Source organism: Delphinus delphis, chromosome 10 (assembly GCF_949987515.2).
Source record: "Delphinus delphis chromosome 10, mDelDel1.2, whole genome shotgun sequence".
Lineage (NCBI taxonomy): Eukaryota > Metazoa > Chordata > Mammalia > Artiodactyla > Delphinidae > Delphinus > Delphinus delphis.
Window position 1 is genome coordinate 67,111,323 of NC_082692.2, and position 19,343 is coordinate 67,130,665.

The 19,343-nt window shown below is 38.0% G+C and overlaps 1 protein-coding gene across 3 annotated transcripts in view; it reads right to left on the reverse strand.

Annotated features, from left to right (window-relative positions):
* The window catches only part of DCAF1 (DDB1 and CUL4 associated factor 1), a 93,011-nt gene that overhangs the window by 33,856 nt on the left and 39,812 nt on the right, over nt 1–19,343 (reverse strand). For all 3 annotated transcript variants that reach the window (XM_060022589.1, XM_060022588.1, XM_060022590.1), the window contains 7 exons: nt 12,522–12,659; nt 11,011–11,523; nt 10,598–10,699; nt 6,608–6,766; nt 5,063–5,242; nt 4,370–4,579; nt 3,026–3,195 (listed from right to left, as the gene is read on the reverse strand). In XM_060022589.1, the coding sequence (XP_059878572.1) occupies nt 3,026–3,195; nt 4,370–4,579; nt 5,063–5,242; nt 6,608–6,766; nt 10,598–10,699; nt 11,011–11,523; nt 12,522–12,659 (1,472 nt within the window). The remainder of the gene's footprint in view (nt 1–3,025; nt 3,196–4,369; nt 4,580–5,062; nt 5,243–6,607; nt 6,767–10,597; nt 10,700–11,010; nt 11,524–12,521; nt 12,660–19,343) is intronic.

Below are 19,343 nucleotides of genomic sequence, written 5' to 3' on the forward strand. Positions count from 1 at the left end.
AAACAAAGTTCTTAAAACGTTCATAACCTTTGGCCCAGGAATTTCACCTCTAGGAATCTGTCCTAAGGAAATAATCAGAAGTATTCAATACAAACAAGTATTTATGCATTAAGATGTCCATTAACACATCATGGACAGCAAAAGAATTAAGAAAACTTACACAGACAAAAGGAATATATGTGTTAAATTATGGTACACTCATATGATGAACTACTTTGCAGCTACTGACAATTATTTTCAAAGAACTCTAAAGGACAAATGACAGCTCTATTTACAATAGCCCGGAGATGGAAACAACCTAAGTGTCCATCATCGGATGAATGGATAAAGAAGATGTGGCACATATATACAATGGAATATTACTCAGCCATAAAAAGAAACGAAATTGAGCTATTGGTAATGAGGTGGATGGACCTAGAGTCTGTCATACAGAGTGAAGTAAGTCAGAAAGAGAAAGACAAATACCGTATGTTAACACATATATATGGAATTAAAAAAAAATGTCATGAAGAACCTAGGGGTAAGACAGGAATAAAGACACAGACCTACTAGAGAATGGACTTGAGGATATGGGGAGGGGGAAGGGTAAGCTGTGACAAAGCGAGAGAGAGGCATGGACATATATACACTACCAAACGTAAGGCAGATAGCTAGTGGGAAGCAGCTGCATAGCACAGGGAGATCAGCTCAGTGCTTTGTGACCGCCTGGAGGGGTGGGATAGGGACGGTGGGGAGGGAGGAGATATGGGAACATATGTATATGTATGACTGATTCACTTTGTTGTAAAGCAGAAACTAACACACCATTGTAAAGCAATTATACTCCAATAAAGATGTAAAAAATAAATAAATAAAGGACAAATGAAAAGGCTCAAAATACAACATCAATGAAATAGAAAACTAAGATATAAAATTTTAAGTCTGACAATACCGAGTATTGGCAAGAAGGAATAAAAATGAAAACTCCCATAGACTGCAGTGGGAGAAGAAGATAGTATGAGCATTTTCCAAGCAACTTGGCAACATCCACTATAGATGAAATGAAGACACACTACAACCCAGGTTATACACAACATATCCTCAAGAGAGACTCCAAAAAGAGGTTTGTGGTACCATACATTTAACAGGAAAAAAAGAAACAAAAGACACTAAATGTTCATCAATAGGAGAATAAACTACAGTACAGAAATACAAGAGTTCAAATATCAACACATAAATCTCAAACACGTAAGGGTGGCTATATACCTGAAACTTACATTAAAAGAGTAAATAAATAAGGGTGAAAAAAGCAAGCTGCAAAAGACGTACACAGGATAATATTTTATATAACTTTAAAACATACAAAAGAATAATATATTATTGTTTACACACCCACACATATGTATAGCATAAAAAAATGGAGAGAATGCACACCAAGTTCAGAAGACTGGTCACTCTCAGGAGGCAGAAAATGGAAAGGAACTGAAACAGAAGCAAATACGGCAACATGCCAACCCTGGGTATGGAGTAGTTGTTATATTATTCTCTGTATCTTTATGTATTTTGAGATATTTCATCTAAAAGATGAGTTTGATTAAATACTATAATCTCAAATATGTATATTTACATACATTATGGAAAAAAGACTATTAAAAAAGAAATTAACAGTGGCTAAGAATAATTTTCATTTCTAAGGTTTTATATATTCTAAGCAAAACAAGTATTTTATTTTTAAAGTTAAGCTTTTAAAGGACATATTTATATTTTCTTATGTAATCAAATATGAATTTACCCCTCAAAAAATGTATTTATAACCTTCCTCATTATCGTCTGAGTTTCCATCATCTTTAAAGCAATGTTCTCCAAGTAAATATAACCTACTTTAATACTCTAAAACAGTGGTTCTTGAAGTGTGGTTAGGGGACCCTAGGAGTCTCTGAGCCTCTTTCAAAAGGTGCTGATATAAAAACTATTTTTATAATAACACTAAGATGTTACTTTCCTTCGTCACTCTCATTCTCTCAAGAGTGTATAGTAGAGCTTTCCAGAGGCTTGTCATGTGTGATGTCACAAAAGGTTGAATATAGAAGCAGATACGAGATATTAAACCAGAACATTTTAAAAACTTGCTGAAATCACCTGGTTTTATTTTGGAAACTTTTCATAAAAAATGCTAGTAAGTAATGGATTCAGATTATTTTTAAATAAATAAATATTTTTATATTTTCTCAGTTTTAATTTCCAATATGTTAAATATCAAGATGTAAAAACGAAAGTTTTTTTGGGTTCTAATAATTTTTAATACAGTAAAGGGATCTTGAGACCAAAAAGGTTGAAAACGGCCACTCCAAAGGTATTCCTCTAGATTTAATTACCCTGGGATTTAGCAAACAATCTATATGCACCCTAAATAAGCACCTCTTGTCTTTATGGCAGTGGGTGGATAGGGAAAGGAGGTCAAGAACCACTGTTTATAAATTTTGTTACTATCTTCCCTTCAGACTCCATCTTTTCCAAAATATAGTTTTAATTCTTTTTACATCATCCTCAAATAGAACCTACCCAACCTCCTGATTCCATTACCTGTTTTTCCCTGAGCCTTGTCCCGCTTTGCTGTTTTCAACTGAATGGTGAAAATCATAACAAGAGCAAAAAATACAGTTTTATGTGAAGGTAAGATAAATCTTATATATGGTTGTCAAGCAACAGAGAGATGTTTAAAGTCTAAGTACCACAGAATACTGGACTCCAGTGTCCAGACAGGATTTCAACCCCACCTCTGCAGCTGTAGCCATGTAGATTATGTAACTTCTCTAAGAGTACAGATAATGATCCTTGCCTATTTTGCAGTATTTATAATCACCATGACCAAACACTCTATAAATTTAAAATGATATTATCATGCTTAATTATCATGCTTAATCTAGTTTCTCAGATTCAAGTCCAAAATTTCAATTCAATTCAACAAATGTTTGTTAAGCATACACTATTGTGAAAACCAACATTAACTTTAGCAAAAAGCAGACTTTTAACTTCATGGTCCCACCTTGCATAATAGGTCTTCCAATTACAAGCAATAGAAATAAGCTGCAACAAGAGTTGGACACAAGAAAGTTTGAGGAAGACTTCAGCTGGCTCCCAATATAGCTGCGCTGGGCCATATTCTATCAAAAACTCCATCATTTCCACAATCTGTTCATGAGTATATGAACATGCCTAAAAGGAGAGATACATATTATTATTTTTTTTAATTAATTAATTTATTTTTGGCTGCACTGGGTCTTTGTTGCTGCGCGAGGGCTTTCTCTAGTTGCGGTGAGTGGGGGCTACTCTTCGTTGCGGTGCGCAGGTTTCTCATTGCAGTGGCTTCTCTTGTTGCAGAGCATGGGCTCTAGGCTCGTGCACTCAGTAGTTGTGACTTGCAGCCTCAGTAGTTGTGGCACACGGGCTTAGCTGCTCTGCGGCATGTGGGATCTTCCCGGACCAGGGCTCGAACCCGTGTCCCCTGCATTGGCAGGCAGCTTCTCAACCACTGCACCACCAGGGAAGCCCAGAGATACATATTATTAAAGAACTCAATCTGCCTGCTATCTTCTCCAGCACAGCTCAGTGGTCAACAGATTTTAATAATAAAGCTAAGTAATAATAGCTTTCAAATCCCACACTTCTTGAGTCCACAGCCCACATGTGAAACAATGAATATATATAAATGTTTAATCTTTTATTTTATTTATAACTAGACTCATAATACATTTTGCCCAAAAAGGTAACAAAATGTTCAAATCATTGGTGCATATATTTCACAGCTTAAAAAGAAGCACCACGTAAAATAATTGGTTTCTTTTCAATTTGTGATTTTTAAAACACGCAGATACCAATCTTTGTTACAAAACATACTAAGTTCAAAAATGATAGTGAAGTGGAATTATAGATGCACCCTTTCAGAAAAAAAATTCCACACAGAAGAAGGTAGAATATCTAGTACTTTCCATAAAAGAAAGCCCTTTTACAGACCTCTCAGTTCATCTTTTAGTTCTAGTATTCCAGAGATAGAAACTTACAACTGGGAGCAAAATAAGTCCTCAATATACCCATTTTTTGTTTGTTTGTTTGTTTGTGGGTTTTTTTGGCCACACCGTGTGACTTGCAGGATCTTAGTTCCCCAACCAGAGATCAAACCCAAGCCACTGCAGTGAAAATGTCAAGTCCTACCGCTGGACCACCAGGGAATTCCCTACATCCCTTTTCAAGTATTCTGCCTCCACACAGTGCAAGTATAATCCAACAATGTACATCCCACGTGGACTCCACCGATATGAATGTGCATTTCAGGCCCAAGATGCTACAGACAGTGCTAACAACGTTTCCTTTTTAGACAAGGTTCTCTCACCTTGTAAGGGGGTTGAGGATGAACAAGAATGCCACCCTCAGTCCTCTGAAGTGACTGCTTCACTTGTTCCAATTTAATGGCCAGGTGAGCCTCAAAGTACTTGCGCAAGGCCATGCACGTATGTTTCCCAGTTTGGCGGCTAGCAAATATTTCATCATCACTCAGAAGTGCACCCTGATCTTCCAAATTTAGAATCTCCAAAGTACTGATCTATTAAGAAAGAGGCAAAAGAATGGGGCAAAAGAGGAGGAAGAACAAAGAGGAAGAGAAAAGTAAAAGGAGAGGAGAAAGACTTCAATCAACTTTTGTGCTCATGAAGATTGACAAACATCAAAGTACATCTGTCCATACAACATGCTAAGAGTAGCCATATGAATGCAAAACATTAAACCTATATTGAAAAATTACATAGTTTTCAATCATGCTGAAAGACACAGAGGCACAAAACTTGCTTTTTAGAAGGATCAAGCAATTCCCCCTGTAAGATTACTATATTCAAGGCAAGTCTACAATGGTATAGTCCTCTTAAGAGGAAAAGAAACTTGTAAATGAAGGAGGAAAAAAGACTTCATCCATAAAAATGATAGCAAAATTCCTCCAGTCAGAAGCTTCCTCTCTTCAATGCCACTGACGGGCAGCCCAGACAAGCAGAACCCCTGCTCCTCACAAAGAGAAGCCACTGAAGAACCTCACCAAGTTCACCAGACGACGAAGACCATCATAGCGGTCAAAGAGTTCCAATACAGCCCGGAAGGAGAAGCAGATTGAGAAAAACATGGTAGCGTGGCAGCATCCTGAAGCATGAGAACATTCCATTAACCACAGTGTGTAGTTCACCACATCAGACAGAACATTGTGGGGATGCATGCAAACCTGCAAAAAATAAAAATAAAACGTAATTTTTAAAAATTTGGGGGAAAGGAACCTTCACAAAAGGGAAGAAAAATTCACAGTGTAGATAGATATCTTTGCAAAATACAATAATCACTCCTGGGCAAGTCATTCTGAGTTTAAAGCTTAAGTTACAAATGAAATTTTATAACAATCTATTCCAAGCCTGAAAACAACCTAAATTTAAAGAAATATTTAAATTCCACCTAAACATACTGAGTGCTAAATTCTGCAAATATTTATATCCTTTAATGCTCACAATGCTCTGTTACACACATATTAGTATTCCCACCTAACAGGTGAAGAAGTGGCTCACAGACATAAGGGACTTCCCCAGGCTCATAAAAGTGACTGAGCCTTCTGATACTAAAGTCTACAAGTTTAATATCCATTCACTCACTGATTCATTCACACACATTTTGTTGTCTCCTGTAAGTCAGACAATGAATTATGAAGCATTACCCAGGTTTGTTTGATACTTTTTTATCTTAACCACAATTAATTTTGTACATACACACACAGATTAGGTTACTACTCTCAAAAGATTACATATCCTTGCATAATGCTGAATCTTAAGGAGTTAAAAAAATTAAAATCAAAATATTACCCTATTAGTACATATACAAAGATGAATAAAGACACCACCCAAGAAGAATTTACCAACTTCTCTCTACCAGAAAAGCCACACCACATAGAATATTAGAAAAATATTCCAGGCATAGAAATGACAAGAGCTTCCCTAGTGGTATCTAAGGACCCATTTCTTTTCAAATGTACAACCCACTTAGACTTTTTTAAAAAATCACTAAATAAAAAGTCTTAGCTGGAAAAACCCAGAAAACCAGCTACCAGAGGGTAGCTGCCACGCTACCATGTTTTTCTCTGGAGCCCTGAGAACAACTGGAATGATTTTACTGTCTCTACCACGAACTATTTGTTAACACAAATACACAAAGCATCATCTGTTGTTTTTATAATAGACTGACTCAAAAATGCAAAATATAACTCCACTGAGGGACATCTGAAAAGAGCCTGAAAATAATTCTAATGCAGTAAAATGGCAAAAACTAAAAAAAAGTTCTGTGACCCCAATCCATCTTGGGTTTTTTGTTGGATCTTTTTCTTTCAGAGAGTCAGGAAAAAAAGGACTACAAAATTTTACATTTTGGACCTTTTCTAAAGAATTTTACATTTTTGGAATGCTCTGTAAAGATTCATGCTCCTTGCTTCTTTCATTAAAACCTAATCCACCTATTCATTTTTTCTTATCCAAAAGTTTTCCTGTGAATGTACTAGAATATTCCCCACCCTATCCCATTCCCATACATCTGAATGGACTGGACTTACTCTTTCCATGGCATCCTGGTTGTAGGACAGGTAATACAAGCACATGGATACACCAGTTGCAGCCATAGAAGGACGAGGAATTTCCAGTAATTTCTGTACTCCACCATGTGCAACAAATTCTGTGGCAAACTTGTTATGGAGCAGGAGAGATGCTAGGTGCTAAACAAAGAGGACACATATCACCGTGGAAAAATCTAGAACAAATATCTCTTCACAGTTGCTAAACACAAAGACTCCTCTGAAGCAGACAACCACTCCCTCAAAAGAGAAGTAAAACCAATACTGCTTAAGGGAAACAAAAAACAAAACAAAAAAACTCTAGGATTCCATAATATTCCCTCCTAATACCAAAGGTTTTCATGAGGGTGAAAAATAAGAAATGAAGAATATTGCTGTACATAACGACATAATCCTACACCATTTTATTATTACATAGCTTCCCTAAAGGATTTTTGTTACCCTTCCCATTTTAATCCTTTAAACATCATCAGCTCTATGTTTTAGCTTTGGCTCAGTCACTGACTCATCATCTAATAAAATCCAAAACTCTGCTTTCCTTTAAATTTATCCTCAATATATCCCCAAAGAAAAGTCTTCAGTAAATTATCAAAATTTGTAAATTTTTAGAACTAATCAGAATGCACTTTAAAAAGACCTTTATTAATGAACTATTTTATTAAGTCTCTATTAGACAGGCCTTTGTTATCAAGTTTTGTTAACTTGCTGTTCAATTCTTACTAGTCTCTCTGGGTGAACCTGATCTTCTGGGCAATTTTAAGGGCAAGGAGTGCAATGCAAGCAGCAGGCTACTCAATGACTTTGAACCCAGGCCAACGTGGATGGGGCCTCAGGAGAACTGGAGCCTCCTGTTTCCGTTGGCCTCCTGTTTCTCATGTCAAGGTGTCTTCTGGGTGGTGATACAGGCAGCAGGTACAGACAAGACAACACAGATTTGTAATTACATGATTCGATACCTGTATAAATTTCACCAAGGTCAATGGCAAAAACAACATGTATGTACCCTCTTCAGAAGTTCTCTTAACACAGAAACTCAGACTAACCCTTATATATAATTCAAATCCCTTCACTCTTTACTTGGCTGATACACAAACCTCTACCACATTCCCACCAAGTCTTTCCCCAAGAAACTAAACTATGTATGGTTCCCTCCCCAATACTTAGGCCACTGCACGTGCTTTTTCCAATAATGTCACTATCATAAAGTGGCAGTTCCACTGCCAGATCAGTAGGTAGGGAAACAGAGAACAAACAGGCTCAATCTTTACCAAGAACCTTAATTCTACTTGGCTCAACATAGCCCATAACCTGGCTCACCTCACTCATGTGGGCAAAGATTCTATTTTCTCTTCTTGTATTGTACCTCCATATAAGGTTCTAGTTCTTTTTGTTTGTTTGTTTTTGTTTTTGTTTTTTTGCAGTACGCGGGCCTCTCACTGTTGTGGCCTCTCCCGTTGCGGAGCACAGGCTCCGGGCGCGCAGGCTCAGCGGCCATGGCTCACGGGCCCAGCCACTCCGCAGCATGTGGGATCCTCCCAGATTGAGGCACGAACCCGTGTCCCCTGCATCGGCAGGCGGACTCCCAACCACTGCGCCACCAGGGAAGCCCTCTAGTTCTTAATTTACTATTTTATTCCATTTTGTTTCTATTGATCTATACGATCTTACAGAAAAACCAGAACATTTTGGCCAACCCAATACTAACTTCAACACCTGTTCCTTCTCCTACACAACTGAGACTTCCTTTTGAACAAAACAGTACACATAACTTTCTATACTTTTTATTTCCCTATAAGAAGGATCTCTTGTCTGATTTTTCCCTGTTCATCCTTATTTCATTTTCTTTAATCCCTTATATGAGTCTGCACAGAAAACAGCTGAATAATGACACCCATTACAGTTCCTCATACAAAGACCTACAGAAATAGCAACTGCCCAAATCCCTTCTTCACTATTTCCTTTTCAGGACAGGATGCTGCATCTGAAAGCAATCCCTTTGGGTCACTGGAGACAACTCTGACCTCCAGCTTCATCTCACTGTTCAAAGTATAATCATGAGTTTACACACTTTATACACACACACATACACACACACACACACACACACACTGCATCCCATACATAGGAATACATGTTACTCCAATTTATGTCTGACCTCCTCCAAACTTAAAATTTCTGGGGTCTGAAAGGCAAATTTCCTTATTTCTATTTAATTTCAATATACTCTGGAACTGTGCTGTCCAATGCACTAGTCACTGGCCACATGTGGCTAATTTAATTAAAATTTAGTTAAAAATTCAATGCCTCAGAAGCACTAGCTACATTTTAAGTGCTCACATATGGCTAGTAGCCACTGTTTTCAACAGCACAAAGAACATCTCCATCGCACAGAAAGTTCTATTGGACAGCATGGCTCTGGAATATCAGGAATGAAATTGTAACTTTGAATAGCCAGTGAGAACATTACCTCTTTTTCAGAGGTCTTGTCTAGAAGCTACTAATTCTCAAGGAGAACAGACCATTCCTTCCTTTGTGCCCCATACTTTTTTCACAACATCTATAATATCTAAAAGAAATCATAGGCTTACATGCCTGTCTCTCTTAACCAAACAATAAACAGCAGAGACTTAATTTATTTGTCTAATATTGTAAACATCACAGAACAGTACTGTGTTCATTTAGTTACCTGTTGGGTAGAACTATAATAGCCACAAAATTATTCATTCCACTTAACCTCTCTCCCTTCAGATTACCTAAATTATCATGAAAAGGTATGGATTTGGTGGGCTAGACATACTTGCCCTCTTACATTTAGCCCCTTTGCAACCTAGAAAATCATTTACCTTTACTGAATTTGAGTATGCCTCTATTTCTTTACTCATTTTCTGCTTTATATTTTGTCCACTCTAAATAATCTAACATCATACAATATGTATATAGTTAATAACTGAGAAGAAGTGTTGTTGGCTGACAGAATACTTAAAAGGTAGTATGACCTAAGGTACTATACACTTAGTTTCTCTTCCTATCCAGTAACAATAACTGAGGCCACTCTCAGGTTTAGACCCACTTTCTCCTTTAACATTCAATCCTCTAGGACTGACCCCTGAATTTCTGTGGAGGCACTTGGTAAGCCTCATTTCTTCTATCTAAAAAAGAAATTTTCATTTGTCACGACTGACACATCTGGCAATAGAAACACCCTGGGGACTTCCCTGGTGGCACAGTGGATAAGAATCTGCCTGCTGGGACTTCCCTGGTGGCACAGTCGTTTAGAATCCGCCTGCCAATGCAGAGAACACAGGTTCGATCCCTATTCCAGCAAGATCCCACATGCCATGGAGCAACTAAGCTCATGCGCCACAACTACTGAGCCCACGTGCCACAACTACTGAAGCCCACGCGCCTAGAGCCCATGCTCCACAACAAGAGAAGCCACCACAAGAAGCCCACGTGCTGCAAAGAAGAGTAGTCCCCACTCACCGCAACTAGAGAAAGCCCGCATGCAGCAACGAAGACCCAACACAGCCAAAATATAATTAATTAATGTAAAAACAAAAACAAAAGAATACACCTGCCAATGCAGGGGACACGGGTTCTATTCCTGGTCCAGGAAGATCCTACATGCCACGGAGCAACTAAGCCCATGCACCACAACTACTGAGCACGCACTCTAGAGCCCGCGAGCCACAACTTCTGAAGCCTGCACGCCTAGAGCCTGTGCTCCGCAACAAGAGAAGCCACCGCAATGAGAAGCCCACACGCCGCAACGGAGAGTAGCCCCCACTCGCTGCAACTAGAGAAAGCCCGCATGCAGCAACGAAGACCGAATGCAGCCAAAAATAAATAAAATTTATTTTTAAAAAAAGCACCACCCTGAACAATAAAATCCAGAGATGCTACATACCAAAACATATAGGCACATCCATGTCAATAAAATGCTCAGTGACCTAACATTTTTAAGAACTTTACCTTGAGTGCCTCAAATGTAAGTAGGACATCGTTAGTCTGTTTCAAGTCAACATAGAACATCATCAAATCCCGTGATCCAAGTTGCATGAATATGGGAAGTAACTGAAATCAACACCAAAAACAAGTCTTAACATTTGAATTTATTTTCACATATTTCCTATTCCTTTATGAAGATAGAAGATTAAAGAAATGAGGTGCCTCTTCCCCCCGCTTTATGAAGATAAACATACAAACACACTTCGATCGAAAAGGCCTTATCAGGAGTGACCTCCATAAGACTTTACCAGTTTGAGGCAAAGACTTTTCTATATTAGTGTAAAAACACATCAATGTATAAAATGACACCACAAAATATCCCAGAAATAAACACAGTGGTCCCAAAATGTGAACACTACTCTTCCCAATAAGCTTACCTCCTGATATTCTCCTAAAGGGGTCAGATACTGGAGAATGAGTCGCTGCTCGATAGCAGGAGTCATAGGATAAAGGGTATAATTGGTGCCAATCACCCAGGGGGACATTTCTGACCAGCTGCTGTTAGACAGCTCAACAAACATGCGATCTGGATCAGATGATGAGAAACCCAACTTTTGCTTGGCTTTCCTAAAGCTCTCTCTGTCACCCTGTTTTGCTGACTTGTTTTTCCTCAATCCTCCTTCCTCAGGTTTAGTTGCTGAGTTCACTCTGCTACTGGTCTTGTGGGCTGAATCAAGATGAAAGGAGATCTCCATGTCTCCAGAAGCTTCCTCTTGTTCGCCATCCACTACATCTACAGCCATGTCGCCATAGTCCATATCCACAGCTTCTTCATCCAGAGGCAAAAGGGGTTCAGAGGAGAGCTTTCGTGGGCTAGGACGCTTGCTTTCTTGCCTCAAAGCTACTTCCTGAAGCTGTAGCTCCCTCAGTCTTCGAAGTACTATTGCCACCTATCAACAGATATTGGAATAAAAGGGGTTGTCTCTTCTGCATCTTAATTTAAATGATTCAAATAATTCTTACTTCCACTTAAGGATAATCATGCAATTATTTCAATGCCTGGTAATAGTAAAGATTTGATAAATATGTTGACTTGATTCCTACAGCTTGATGAAATAAATAATGGCTAAAAGTCTCATTCCCCATAAAATTTCCCAGAGAACCCAAACCAGAAGATCTGCACATAAAACACCTAATTCACAACATATCTGGCTGGATCAAACTGGGGTGGACCATCACACCTGAAGAGGCAGACACTAGATATATTCACAATTTTTAAAAGTGTCTGAAAATCAAACATGAATGTTTCTGAAACTTTTATCTGCCACAAGTTATATTCTGTTAAATACTGTCATCCACATTATACATAATTACATAATCTAATTTTCAAGTTCACCATTTATGTTTTACCTTTTCCTTGAAGTACTCATTTTTTGGGTCAAGCCTAAACTGTAGTATTATGCTTAGTTTTAAAAAGAGAGAGTGATTAGGTCTGCAATTTATTTTAATTTGCATTAAAAAAAAAAGAATGGTGGATGGATATAATGAGGGGTGAATGGATGGATGGGTATTCATGAATATAAGTTTAGTAAAATATTCACAATCAATGTAAGTGGTGTGTATACAGGTGTTCACTGTAAAATTATATTTTGCTAAACGTTTGAAATTTTTCATAATCCAGATGTTGGGAAGGGAAAGGGAGTGGTACTATTTATCTGGTACAAAATATCATGATCCTTGACAAGATGAAGAACAGCTATTTTCTAGTAAAAAAAAAAAAGGTCCAATCAAAACTCTTATGAAAAGTAGTCTTGAAATACTGAAATTACAGTTATACTCTAGTACAAGGTAACAAATAAGATCTACCTATTCAAGTTCAGTAGCAAGAAAGAACGAGTGAATACACTCCCATCTTATGCAAAAAAAATCATTCTAACGTGGTCCTTACCAGCTGTGAATTTTCATCCCTGTAGTTGGCAGCAATGTCTTGATTTTCCATAGCACCTCCTAACAGACCAGTAGAATATGTCCTCAGTGGCTGATCAGCCTCTCGGGCCCATTTGAAAAGATTCTCAACAATTCCTTCCTATAGTAAAGGAAATGAAATAGCACAATTCAGGGGAAAAAAATTCATAATTAAAGATATAAGCAAAGACTTCAGTCTTATAAAAAAATTTTTTTAATAAAACATTTCAATATTGCTCATAAGATTAAAAAATCCAAGTGAACTCAATGTACAATAGTAGGTGGTTTAGTTAAAATATCTGTGCACTGTGAAACAGAATTCTATTTATCCACTAAAACTCAGGCTAAAGATCAACAATCACATAATGCAGTCCTACTTTAGCTGTTAAGACCCAAAAGGCTCCATGACCAAGTGGGGAGCCCTAAAAATTCTATATCTCTCTTTGAAGTTCACAATGTACAATTAACATTATCAGTGCTCTGAGAAGTCCTCCATCAAACAAGTATTTAACTCCACATATCCTACCCTTATTTTTAGTTTTTACTATGAAATAAAATATATAAACATGTACAGTCCAAAGAAAATGAAAATCACCTCTGTGATTTACCACTGAGTTTAAGAAACAGAAACCTCCCATGTGTCCCCCCTCCCTATACCACCTGCGTCCTCCCTCCCCAAAGGGTACCTGCATTACTAAATTTTAATAATTTTCTTATAAGGCTTTTGTTAAACGTTATATGCTTTGAACTGTGTAAATTGTGTGGTGCCATATGTATTTTTCTGCAACTTGTTTCTTTTACACATTATGTTTTTTACATTCATCTATATGGTTACATGTAATTGTCACAAATAGCACTCAATATAAGACAGGCTTTACACATAACATTTAATCCTCATATCAACCCTATATGATTAGGTAAGTACTATATTTACAGAAGAGAAAACTGTCACAATGAGGTTAAGTAACTTACCAAAAGTCACAAAACTAGTAAGTGGCAAAGCTGGGATCTTATCCTAGGCAGTGTACCTCCAAATGCTCTTCATCTCCATATTCTGCTGCTGCTATTCTGTTGGCTTAACTATACTTATTTTTGTGCAAGCATGTCCCTAAAGTAGACACCTAGGAACAGTACTAAGTCACAGGCGTGTTTGCTCAACTTTACTAGAGGAGGCCAAACTATTTTCCAAAATGACAATTCACATTTCCTACAGGCAAATAGTTCTTTTTTCCTACATCTTTACCAACACTTGGCCACTATCAGACTTTTAATTTTTTGCAGTCTGGTGGGTATAAAAAATTAACATTTAACTTGAATTTTCTCATTTACTAATGAAGTTCAGCATTTTTTTTGTGCCTTCTGACCATTCATACTTCCACTTTCTCTGAAATACTCATCTCTTTTACCAGTGTTTCATGATAAGCACAAGTTCTTAATTTTTATATAATCATACTTAGCAATATTTTCTTTTAAACGTTGTGCACTTTATCTTAAGAAACTCTTCCCTAGGGTCATGGTGTCATTCTCCTATATATTTCAAGTTTTAAAGTTTTTTTTTTAAAAACTAACACTCTAAAAACACATTTTGAGAAATTTTGTTTTAAAATACTTATTGAGGGGCTTCCCTGGTGGTGCAATGGTTAAGAATCTCCCTGCCAATGCAAAGGACACGGATTCAATCCCTGGTCCAGGAAGATCCCACATGCTGCGGAGCAACTAAGCCCCTTGCACCACAACTACTAAGCGTGTGCTCTAGAGCCCATGTGCCACAACTACTGAAGCCCGCGCACCTAGAGGCCGTGCTCTGCAGCAAGAGAAGGCATGACAATGAGAAGCCCAGGGCTTCCCCGGTGGCGCAGTGGTTGAGAGTCCGCCTGCCGATGCAGGGGACACGGGTTCGTGCCCCGGTTCGGGAAGATCCCACATGCCGCGGAGCCGGTGGGCCTTTGAGCCATGGCTGCTGAGCCTGCGCGTCCGGAGCCTGTGCTCCGCAACGGGAGAAGGCCACAACAGTGAGAGGCCCGCGTACCGCAAAACAAAACAAAACAAACAATGAGAAGCCCACGCACAGCAACGAAGAGTAGCCCCTGCTCGCAGCAACTAGAGAAAGCCTGCACACAGCAACGAACACCCAGCACAACCCAAAAAAATTAATTAATTTAAAATAATAATAATAAAATACTTATTGATATGAAAATATATGTACCATCAATTTTAAGTCTATCATCCTTCCCTATTTCCAAACAGTATAAGAAACTTAAAATACTAACTTCAATTATTGCCTTCCATCTACATGTTACCAAGAATTTCTGTTTGCCCTTTTGCCCTCCAGAATTGTTTATTTTGGTCAATATTTCTAGGTTTACAGAAGTTCTCTGAAGACATTTTCTACTATTATCTGGTCTCTACTGATGCTGTGGCAAAGCATGCTATGTTAATTTGAAGGAATCTTTTATACTCTAGTTGCTTTTTATTACTATTTTTTGAGTGGTTTTGTTTATTTATTTATTTAGGCTGCGTTAGGTCTTCGTTGCTGCACGCGGGCTTTCTCTAGTTGCGGCAAGCTGGGGCTACTCTTCATTTTGTGGTGCATAGGCTTCTCACTGTGGTGGCTTCTCTTGTTGTGGAGCATGGGCTCTAGGCACAGGGGCTTCAGTAGTTGTGGCACACGGGCGCAGTAGTTGTGGCTCGCAGGCTCTAGAGCGCAGGCTCAGCAGTTGTGGCGCACAGGCTCAGTTGCTCCGTGGCATGTGGGATCTTCCCGGACCAGGGCTCGAACCCATGTCCCCTGCATTGGCAGGCGGATTCTCGACCACTGCGCCACCAGGGAAGTCCCACTCTAGTTGCTTTTAAAATCTTTTGGTCTTTGGTATTCTTCATTGGGCTTTCTGAATCTGAGTGGTCATGTCTTTCATTTATTTGTAAGATCCTAGCCTCATCCCTCTGAATATTACCTTTCTATTTTCTTTTTCTTTTATATATACGTGTGTGTGTATATATACACACATACACATTTTTTTTTCTTTTTTGGCTGCACTGCATGCCATGCAGGATCCTAGTTCCCTGACCAGCGGTTGAACCCACACCTCTTGCAGTGGAAGTGCAGAATGTTAACCACTGGACCACCAGGGAAGTCTCTTCTATTCTCTTTTATTGAAATTCCTTTTAGATACATGTAAAATTTTCTAATTCTAGTCTTATTTCTAAGAGCTTCATTAAGGATTATCCTGTCAGATATTCCAGTTTATTAATTCTATCTTTAGCTGTGTCTAAATTTCACTCTATCTCATCTACTAAGTTTTAAAATTCAATAACTGTAATTTTTATTTCCAGTAGTTCCTTTGTTCATTTTCCAAATGGCCATTTTTTTCATAGTCTTAGACTTCTCTTGGAGTTCTGATTCTTTCACATTCATAACTTTTAACTATTTTAACCATTTTTCAGTGTAAAATTCGGTGGGATTCAGTACATTCACAATGTTGTGTAACCATCAACACTATCTATTTCCAGAATTTCATTATCCTAAACAGAGACTCTTTACCAGAACTTTCAATAATGGCTAGAACAACCGAAAAGAAAATCAATAAGGAAACAGAGGAGTTGAACAACACTACAAACCAATTAGATCTAAAAGACATATAGAGAACACTCCATCCAACAAGAGCAGAATATACATTCTTTTCAAGTACACATGGAACATTTCACAGAAGAGACTATATGTAAGGCCACAAAACAAGTCTTAATAATTTAATAAGAACTGACCTCTTACAAATAATTTTTTCCAATCACAATGAAATGAGAAATCAACATCCCAAGAGAAAACTGGAAAATTCATATGTGGAAATCAACAGGCTTAACCAACAAAAGTGTCAAAGAAGAAATCACAGGGAAACTGGAAAATACCTTGAGATGAATGAAAACAGAAACACAACACACCAAAATTTATGGGATACCACAACAGCAATGCAAAGAGGGAAATTTACAGCTGCAAGCACATAAAATTAAAAAGAAAAAAAGGTCAAATTAATAACCTAACTGTACACTTTAAGGAACAAGAAAGAGCAAATAAAACCCAAAGATAGCAGGAGTAAAAAATAATAATAATAAAGATTAGAATAGAGATAAACAAAATAGCAAATAGAAAAATACAGAAAATTAATGAAACCAAAAGTTGTTGCTTTGAAAAGATCAACAAAATTGACAAACCTTTAGCTAAACTGATCAAGAAAAAAAAAAAAGGAGAGAAAACAAATTACTACAATCAAAAATGAAAAGGGAAAACTTCCCCAGTGGTGCAGTGGTTAAGAATCCACCTGCCAATGCAGGGGACACAGGTTCAAGCCCTGGTCCAGGAAGATCCCACATGCCGCAAAGCAACTAAGCCCATGCACCACAATTACTGAGCCTGTGCTCTAGAGCCCGCGAGCCACGACTACTGAGCCCATGAGCCATAACTACTGTGCCCATGCGCCCTAGAGCCCTCCCACCACAACTACAGAGCCCACGTGCTGCAACTACTGAAGCCCACTGCCTAGAGTCCGTGCTCTGCAACAAGAAAAGCCACCACAGTGAGAAGCCCACGTACCACAACAAAGACCCAATGCAGCCAAAAAAATAAATAAATTTTAAATTTTTTTTAAAAAAGAAAGGGGGAACATTACTACCAATTTTACATGAATAAAAAGGATTATAAGGGAATTCCCCAGTGGTCCAGTGGGTAGGACTCCACACTTTCATGGCCGAGGGCCTAGGTTCAATCCCTGGTCAGGGAACTAAGATCCCACAAGCCACATGTGGCATGACCAAAAAAAAAAGTGGGGGGTGGATTACAGGAGAACACTATAAACAACTGTACACCAACAAACTGAGTAACTTAAACGGACAAATTCCTAGAAACACAATCTACCAAAATGGACTAATGAAGAAACAGAATAACTGAACAGACTTATAACCAGTAAGGAGACTGAATCAGTTGTCAAAACCCTCCCAAAGCAGAAAAACCTAGGACCAGATCGCTTAACTGGTAAATTCTACCATTTAAGGAATTAATACCAAGCCTTCTCAAACTCTTCCAAAAAATTAATGAGAAGGAGCACTTCCTAACTCATTCTATGAATCCAGCATTACCCTGACACCAAAGCAAGACACAAAGATAGTACAAGAAAACTACAGATATTCCTTATGAATACTGATGCAAAAATTCTCAAAAAATACTTGCAAACTCAATTCAGCAGCATACTAAGAGGATTACTGTATATACCAGGACCAGGTGGATTTACCCAGGTACATACGGTTCAAAATACAAAAAGCAATCTATGTAACACACCACATTAATAGAATCAGTGTGAATTAATTTTTGTGAATTAGTAGAAAACCACATGACCATGTCAACTGAGGCAAAAAGAATTTGACAAAAGTAAAATCTCTTTCATTAAAAAACACTTAATAAACTAGAAATAGAAGGAAACTTCCTCAACATAATAAATGCCAGTCATGAAAAAAATTACAGCTAACACTACACTCAACCGTAAAAGTCTGACAGACTTTCTCCAAAGATTAAAAACAGGACAAGGATGTCTGCTTTCACCACTTGTATTCAACATAGTACTGGCAAGAAAAAGAAATTAAAGGTGTCTGTGTTGGAAAGGAAGAAATAAAATTATCTCTGTTCACAAATGACATGATCTTATACATAAAAAACTCTAAAGTTTCCACACACACAGACACAGACACAGACACACACACACACACACAAACACACACACAAAACAACCTGTTAGAATAAATGAATTCTGCAAAGTTGCAGAATAATCAATACACAGAAATCAGTTGCATTTCTATACACTAGTAATGAAAAATCTGAAAAGGAAACATATCCAGTCATTGTTTAATTGTTGACTCCTAATCATGGAGGATTATTTGCTGGGATACTTTGGAATTTTTTTGTGAGCTCACTTTTTGTGGAAATTGTTTTTTCTGTGAAAATCCCCTGTGGCCCGGATTGTGAAAGCTTCTCCTCCACTGGAGTTCTGTATTTGCTTTTGTCAGACAACCAAAGAATATCACTGGCCCAAAACAATTTTGTTTGTTGTTAATATCTTGACTTTGGGGTTCCCAATCAAAATAGAAATTTCAAACATTTACCCAAATAAGGCCCATGCCCAGATATTCTCAGGGGAGACTTACATGCCCATGCCCCTGCCCCTCAGAGTGGAGTCAGAGAATGAGAAATTTATCATCTCCCCACAGCATAAAGCAGATATTTTCCTTTTCCATTGTTTCAACGAAGGTCCTTAGGGAATCCCAGTTTTACATGGAGGTCAGGGTCCCCATTCTAAACTCCTCACCCAAGATTTTGTCCCTGTTCTCAATTACCACTTTACTTTTATAGTTCCATATTTCTGGCACCTAGGGATTTCTCTAAGAGTTTATTATAGTTTACCCAAAATTTGTATTTCTGTGCAACGGGAGAGTTTGTAAGTTATCTTGGTTAGTCATCTTGATAGATCTGGGTCTTGTCCCTTCTGTATTAAAACCATTTGTTTTCTCTCTGATTCTGAAATACCATAGACTCATGGTTTTCTTCCTACCTCATGGGATGCTGTGAGAGTTAAATGATACGATGCAAATCAAATGCTTAGCACAGGCCTGGCACTCAATAAACAGTAGCCATCTACCTAACTGACCACATGGACATTTTCATCATAAAACACCTATTAACATTTTAGGAGAATCTTAATGTTCCAGAGTATAAAATCTTGAAAACGCTGGCTTGAAGGTTACACTTTCTGAGATTTCATTCTCT